Source organism: Benincasa hispida, chromosome 2 (assembly GCF_009727055.1).
Source record: "Benincasa hispida cultivar B227 chromosome 2, ASM972705v1, whole genome shotgun sequence".
NCBI lineage: Eukaryota > Viridiplantae > Streptophyta > Magnoliopsida > Cucurbitales > Cucurbitaceae > Benincasa > Benincasa hispida.
Genome location: NC_052350.1, coordinates 52,481,120 through 52,489,675, shown reverse-complemented (window position 1 = coordinate 52,489,675; position 8,556 = coordinate 52,481,120). Strand labels below are relative to the sequence as shown.

Here is an 8,556-nt window from a genome sequence, read left to right as displayed (position 1 = left end):
GTTATTTGTAAAAGTTATGAATCCTGTTAATCTTTAGCTCGCATAGTGTTTATGATTGTGTGTAGTTATTTCCTGTTATAAGCGTTATAATGGAAATTAGAATTAAAATCAATAAGAAAGAATGGCATACGGGACTTAGACGATACTTTCATGGTTTTAAAATAGGTTTTTAAAAAACTGTCTGAGATAGACCTGAAGTTGCAAGGTTGCAAATGAGATTACGATACCTAAGTTTAATCGTTTTGAATCCGGTTTAATGCAGGAACACCTATTACATTAATTGCAATAAAGAGATTAAATTTGTATTATATTATCTATAAGAGACCTTTTGTTAAGAGCGGTTGTCTAGGCAGGATCTCTTCTTTTCAATTGATTTTTGTACTGAGTTATTCTCCTTTTTCTTTCGTATTCAAAATTGTTTTAAAGATTTATCAATCTCCAACTTTTCAAAAAAAAAAAAAAAAATTATCACTCTCAAATAAGGTGAAAATAGTGGATATATAGTACACTTAAAAACAAATATTTAAATTTCATTTTAGTCTATAAAAACAAGGTTCATCATTATACTCTTATATAATCAATTCCTATGCTATTTGAATACATACTTATCTCAAACAACAATTAAATTATAGAAATGACTCGTCACCGTCTTAGTCAATCTACATAACTTTATGTTCACGTCAAAATGTATCATGATCAACAACGAATTAAATTTGACATAGAAACAAATCAAAAAGTGTGTAAATTTAAATAAAATTTAAACTTTTAATATTCTAAATCCATAGTTAAATAGATAGCAGAAAATTAAGGTAGGAGATAATGGGGACTAAACCCTAGACTATATCATGTTAGTGTTAGCCACATGCTACGTCCCAAAACTCCTCAATCATAATTAAATTAAAAAATAATAGAAATAATAATGTTTTTTTTTTTTTTAAGTTTTTAGTTTCAAAATGTTACACTCTTCTTCTAAATTTTGATTTTGATTTCAATTTAGTTTTTAGATTTCAAAATGTTAATTTTACCCTCAAGATTTGAGTTTTGTTTCAAATTTATCCCTAGATTTCAAGATTTACACTTTTAACCTCAATTTTCACTAAATACTCACCTTTAAGTCTTTGACATTAATTAATCTAAAATAATTATGATGTGAAATTTTAAATTTAATTTTAATGGTGTTGAAAAAGAGTCTTAATTAATTATAATTCTTTTAAATTAACTAATTGACATTACCACTAAAGACGAAAAGCGAGTATTTAGTGAAAAATCAAGATTAAAAGTGTACATTGGGGCGAAATTATAAGATTTTGAACATTAGACACTAAATTGAAATTAAACTCAAGACTTAAAAGATTGAAAGTGCATCATTTTGAAACTTATAGACCAAATAGAAATTAAACCCAAAACCTAAAATCAAAAAGATTTTTTTCCTAAAGTAATATAATATAATAAAATAAAATTATAATTAAGATTTTATTTTATTTAATATAAAATAAATGAAAAAATACACTTTTGATTCTTAAGATTTAAAATTAATATCTATTTGATCCTTAAAATTTCAATACGAACGCACTTTAATTTTTTAAGTTTGAAAAATGATTTTAAATGATTCGTTTAAAATGAATGAAACTTCCTTTATGGAAGAAAGTCTATTTTACCCTAAAATAAAATTTAATAAAATCCCGGTAATAATTCCCTCCTAGAGGCCGCCGAGGGATGGTGGNTTTAAGATATAAAAACCAAACATATATCCCATCATTAATCCACATTGTACTCTATATCATAAAACTACATTCTAAATTTCAAAATATCAACAAAAAAAGGAGGGGGATAACAATCTCTGGTATTTCTGATCATAAAGATTGGGAACAGATGGGATTTTATTCGAAAGCAGAGTTCAGAAGAAGTCTCTCAAAGCGAAAATCGAGAGTCAAGATTATCGCGATTTCTATCTCCTGCAGAACAAAATTTCCGAATCCAAATTCCTTCAACAAGAAACATAAGCAGGTTACTGATCACAATGCACGAAACAAATATTCGCTTGAGACCAACTTTTTCGAACCTAATCTAATTCTTCAACCCAATCTTTACCTCTTCATGTTAGCAGGCACAATCTGAAAAACTTCAGTGTAAAAGAGGATGGCCATTTTCGTTTTCTTATACAGGAAAGTAGTTTAGCCATTAAGCCGATACGACCTCCCTCTGAAAGCTCCAGTCGTACCCCTATCATCAGGCACCGCCGCACGTTGAATTGGTGGAGCTCCTATCCTCCATCTTGAGACCAACCTCTGTCTGTTGAAATTGTTAAAGAAATGCTGAATAAAGCAAGGTAACCAATAGAAAAAACCAAACAGGTGAGGAGTATGATGGAAATGTTAAGATATAAGATCAAACCCCAAAGTGTACGACTGTTTACTTTAGTTGGAGGGGAAGCATTTATAAATTTTATTGTTTTGGAAATGGAAGATTATAAGTGAAATAGGCAGACGATGGGGATATGAAATTATAGATGCATGGGCAGAATCAGGAAATTTTGTTGTTAACAAACCAAAAGAGGAAGGATACATCCAAAATGGAGTTCTCAATATGTTCTTTCCGCCTGCCAGTGGATGCAACACGGTCAAAAAGTAGTACAAATGCCCTGCTAGGATTCCAAGTAAATCAGGGACAAGAGGTGAACCAAAAATGACATCCAGTGCTAGCATGGCCCATGGCAGATAAAATGCCTGCATAAAAAGCATTACATTTGAGTTGCAGATATCAGAAACTGAGAAACACAATCCCAGGGGTGAAAAATCAACAATGTGGCAAAACCTAAATCAATGTCATACCTTAAGAGTCACAAGGCCATATATATTGATCTGTGCATTAGGAAATTCTCTACTCCAGACGTAGAGAAGCATAAACACAAGTGATATCCCTAGGACCGGAAACGAGAAGATTGGGATGGCAGAAAGTACCTATTCAAGAGGAAGTATACATAATAAGAAAGGTTGTAACAAATCAGCGAAAATATTCAACCTAAAATAAGGACTCAAACAACCAAAATCTCATAGATGGGAGGATTTCATGAGAAAAAGTTCCCAGAGAAACACAAATACAAAAAAGTCAAAGCTGTCAGGAAACTCTTCACCTACTAGTAACTCAATGAAATATTGATACAAAATGCAAAACATTTAGGTGGCATTGTAGCGATGATGAAGCATAGGACTACCTAATAATTTTCTACTCAAACTGATGATTTTACTTCATAGAATTGCAAATGAACAAAGATTGGCAAAAGAATATAGAAACCATTAGGTGCCACCTGGAAAATCTACTATTTTTACAAATAGATAAGACTTAAGAACCACTGGCATCTAATTTTCTATTCCAAAAACCAAACCTTGATGGGAAAAAATGAAAGCGTATAAAGAGGCCAAACGAAAGGCCAGCAACAATCATTACATCTAAATGAATAGCTTAATAGAGATCCTCACAAACCAATAATGTCAAGGCTCCAAATATCATCATCCACAGAAAATCTGCTGTCCGCCTCTGAAATGGTCCATTCTCAAGTTGAACCCCATATCTTGCTCTGTAAAGGCACAACCAAACCATTAGTGCATCATAAACCATCTTGAGAGTTTGAACTTTGAACACAAGCCCTCCACTTTTCATGAAATAGTACCGTCAGTAGTTCATGTAAAAAAGTTACCACACATAAAAACTTACATCATTAATAAACGAATTCCAAAATTGATAGAGAATTTTCCTAGGAAGAAGAAGTTGGTGAATAGCCTCCATACCTGAAAATAAAGGTGACCTTGCATAAATAGAAATAATAATAATTGCAAAAAATGTGTTGGAACTCAAATTAAAGAATTAGTGCAAAGGGAAAGGCATCCACCTCCAAGATCATTTAAAATATTTGGTCCAAAGGTCAAAGAACGTTCTAATTAATGACTACTTGAAAGTAGTCATTTCTGCTGAAAGTTCGGATACAATTATACCTAAATTTCATAAATACAAGGGACTTAACCACACACACAGTATACACACAGAGGGGGAGAGAGAGAGAGAGAGAGAGAGAGAGCAACTTATATACCGTTCTCTTTGTACAAAATCACTTTTCTTTTTATAAGAACAATTTATTTGAAGAGAAACGATAATTTCCGTTGAAAATTAGTAATAAGAAATAACAATAGCTAAATCTTTCCACTTTAGTATTTAAAATCAGAAGCATAAGTCAACTTGGTTGTGCCCATGATTTTCCTAACTTGGGCTCCATGTGAAATCCCCCAGGCCCATTCTTGCGTCAAACTCCACTACTTTTACTTGCCTTCACCACAGTTCACTTCATGAATTGACATTTGGGTTGACCATTAGGCTTCCTATAGAGCTACCATTACATTAAGAACAAATAATTCATACTTGAACTGGTTCTAAATCTAATTCTAACCCACGTGTTTGAGACGGGGCTTTCCAATATTAATAAATTATATAAGCTCCATGCTTGAGATTTTAGAATATAAAGAACAAGCATGAGAGAACAAACTGATACCAGGGGAGGAGATTTTACATTGTGTCTCAAGCAAAGCGATGCAATGACTTACCGAACAAGATTTAACATAAAAAGAAATTGTATAACATCTAACATCCTAAATGGACAATCACTACGGCTTAAAATCATAACCTTATTTTAGAAAAATGGGGAAAAAATGACAAAAACTATCCAATCAATAACAAAAGTTCCTCCTAGAAGCAAAAACCCCTAATGGAATTTATAAAGAAACCCACATCGATTACACTTAGTATAATCATAAGAGGAGCTTGAACTGAAGATTTCCTAAAGCCAATATCAGAGGCTTGAAAAATGACCTCAAAAGTTAAGTTAAATATGTTTCTAATGTTCTTGAGAGTTTGTTATGAATTGCATCCTCATTCATAGGTACATACTCGGAGCTATATCTGATATAACATCATCTCCTTATTATTAGATATCTATATCACTCATAAATACTACATTCTATGCCCCTTCGAAAGATAAGAAATGATGGAGAAGAATGTTGAATTTACAGAATAAAAGCCCTAAAGGAAGTAGGAGCCATCAGATGTTTGAAAAAAGTAAAAATTCAACAAATATATAGAAGCACTATTCTGATACCTATGGAGATTGAAGTCCATACCTGGAAATGCTTGAATACAAGTCCGTAATCCAACGCAATAAGCCCCGGATTGTACAAGCCAAGTTGAAAGGCCGTAGTTGCTAAAAGGCACAGAGTTCCATACGCCTTACTTATCGGTGGGAGAGAGTTGTAAAATCTGAATGATGATAAAAATGGACAGAACTCAGGATTGAATATGAGAAAATTACAACATGAAACAGACGAATCGAAAGCTAATACAATTGGAGCATCGAAGATAAGAGAAAGGAAATACAAAATTCGTAAAATTCAAAGAGGAAAAGCAGCATTACTCGGCAGGAGAAGACATTGTAGAAACAGAAATCAAATTGATTCAAAGAAGCTTTGGAAGTGGAGAGATTTCACTTCTTCTTTAAGAAATGTCACCACCAGAAGAAGAACAAAACTTAGCAAACAAGAAATTGGAAGATGAACAATGGAAATTGCAGAATGGAAGGGCGAAGGAAACCGAATGCGACCCAGAATGTTCCGAATCCGAAGTGGTTTCTTCGCTCTNAAAAAAATAACAATCATAAAATTATCAAAATAATTAAGAGAAGGAAGATGAAAACGACACTGAAGATTATAGTGGTCCGTTTCAAACTCGAGACTACATTTAATCTTCTGCAACTCCGAATTCTATTATGATGAAGATTGTGAAACGTTCCAAAACTCGTGCTACAAATCTCTCCCCAAATAGTCCAACACGAACATTCTGTCTATATATCTATATCTATATCTATATCTAAATATATTAATAACCGTCAATTGTGTACCACCATAGAGTTTTGTCTCCACAATCTCAACACTAATAACACACATGATATGGGTACATATGACAGAAATGTCACAATGGACAGTTCTAGAACTGCAATGCAAACATTTTTTTTAACATAATAAAAATGTGTTTGGATTGACTTTCTAAATGCTTAAATAAGTACTTCTATTCTTTTTTTAAAAAAAGTGTTTATAAATATTTAGCTCTAAATCTTAAATGTAAAATGTTGTCTATAAATTTGATCCTACTAGTACTAGAAAAAACGTATAGTGAAATTAGGAATTAAAATGGGTTATAATCAAGTTTGAAAAACAACAAAAACAAAAAGTTTGCAAAAACGAAAAAAAAAGTATAGACAAACTTCATTGTCCTTCTAATAATTTCACCTTTTATATTGAGGCCTGATTTTGTTTATGTCTAAGACAAGGAGGAAATTATTGCCCTATCAATTATTTCATTATATAATTTTCTGAATTTATATTTAAAGAGTAATGGATGATTTAGGTTATAATACGTTTGCTAGACAAAAGTATTGGATTGTTAAAAAGAAAATTAGATCTCACAAGGCTATCAATACACAAACAAAATACTACTAAAATAGAAAAGAAATAAACAAAATAGTGTGTTTGAATAAATTTGATAAACAAAATAGGTTATATTTAAATGGTAATGGATGATAAATTTGATTGCGAATAAATATATCAAAATCGCTATTCAAAGCACAGTGTGTTTGAAATACATTTTCATATGTTTAATTTTAAAAAATAAGTTATTTTGAATGAAATTGGATTGTTTGACAATCACTCTAAATAGTTTCAAATCTATTTTAATTAATTTTTATAAAAAAAATTTAAATAAAAAATGATTTTTTAAAAAAAATTTTTTTCTCAAGCAAATCCAAACGAGTCCTAAATATCTTATTTACAAGTGTAGTGGTAGAATTAAATATCTATCCTTAAAAAAATTAGATTTTAGATTTTAGATTTTCCAAAAACTAGAATGAATGGCTTGTATGTATGCAAAAACGTCAAAGTTTTTATTTATTGTTTTTAAAAAATAACTTTTAGTTGTTGAAGCAAGAAACTAAAATGCAAATATATTATCAAATACAAATGTTTTCTCTTTTGAGACTACAATGCAGTAAGGAAAAAAAAAGACTCAAATTAAATTATTTATGCATAATTATAATCATCCTAAATTTGAAATGTATAGAAAATCGAAATATAAATAAAATTTGATGTCATAAAATTGAAATTGATTATAATATTATTTACAACACAAACAATTTATTTTCTTTTTTGTAATATTTTTTTTAAAAATCGATCTAGATCCTCCAATTGTATTGTAAAATTTGACTTGTTTGATAACTACTTACAGGCCCTTTTGGATCGCAGATATTGTTCCGTGGATATAGATATTAAATGTCGATTTTAAATGTATGAAATAATTAATGTCTGTATTTGGAATTGTAAGATAATAAATGTCGAGAAATTAAATGAATGTATTTGATTTACCAATTTTACATATAAAAACTAAAATTAAATAATTATTTAATCAAATGCAAGAGAACAAGTAATGTAGTATAATTTTTTAATTATTTAATATATTATTATATTGATTAATTATTTAATTACTTAAAATATCAATAAATGAATATTTTTTTAATTAAACATTATTTAATATTTTATTTAATTAATTAAATAAATAAATATTAGTTAATTAGAATATTAATAACTAATAATAAAATCTTATATTAAATGGTTATATAACATAATAAATGAATGATAAATGTATTAGTTAAAATTTATTAAGTCTAAATAATATATTTATATTTAATAATTAATTAAAATTTGTTGGATTGTACATCATAAAACTCACACTTTGTAAGATTAAACATATTCTATTTGCAATAAAGATATTATTGAGGTTTTATCCAATAAAACTGTTATTGAATATGTAAATTGCACTAAATCCAATAAATTAAAATTCATGTCTATTACATGAGTACTTGGACTTTATGTGGAGACATAAGAGTGGGTCAAGTTTAAGGTCTATAAGTATACAGATAAGGCTGGGTACCTTATTCTGAAAACATATGCAAACCACTTTGTATTTAGTACAAACAATGTGATCCTGAATCGTTCATACAAGTGGGGGCGTCCTATGCAAAGAGTTTGTATAAAATTGGACTAAGAAATAAATCACTCTTACATTATAACGTTGTTTACTATTTAAGACTGACTATTTCAAAGCGATAGCCTAGGTAACTTGACTTAATCTTGAGCTAACTATGAACTATTGTTTATTCGAGATTATCCGTAGATTTTCATGGGTAAGGGTTGGCTCAATAGCGCCGATTCAATAAGCCTCCCATTTTAGGAGTAAGACCGGATAGATAGTTGGAGACATAAGGTGCTCAACGGAATTCACTCTTACCTGCTTTTAGGGATAATAGAGAGATTGTTCCCTTGAATGCTGAATCCAGGTCTTGAAAAATGGGGCCCCACCCTCTCATTGGCTCGAGAAAGACTCGATTTGGTGATTGAATCACAAACCAAATATTCATTAGAGAATCAATGGGACTTAAGAAACAAGATGTAATCTTGGGGGTAA

At 30.2% G+C, this 8,556-nt stretch overlaps 1 protein-coding gene across 1 annotated transcript; it reads right to left on the bottom strand.

Moving 5' to 3' along the window:
* Positions 1-1,731: 1,731 nt before the first annotated feature.
* LOC120070697 (derlin-1) lies at positions 1,732-5,659 on the bottom strand. The gene is made up of 7 exons (XM_039022541.1): positions 5,459-5,659; positions 5,169-5,304; positions 3,715-3,788; positions 3,484-3,577; positions 2,832-2,960; positions 2,566-2,726; positions 1,732-2,292 (listed from the first exon to the last, which is right to left on the bottom strand). Exons 1-7 carry the CDS (start codon positions 5,473-5,475, stop codon positions 2,175-2,177), a joined length of 729 nt encoding a protein of 242 aa, XP_038878469.1. The 5' UTR covers positions 5,476-5,659; the 3' UTR covers positions 1,732-2,174.
* Between the last annotated feature and the right edge of the window lie 2,897 nt (positions 5,660-8,556).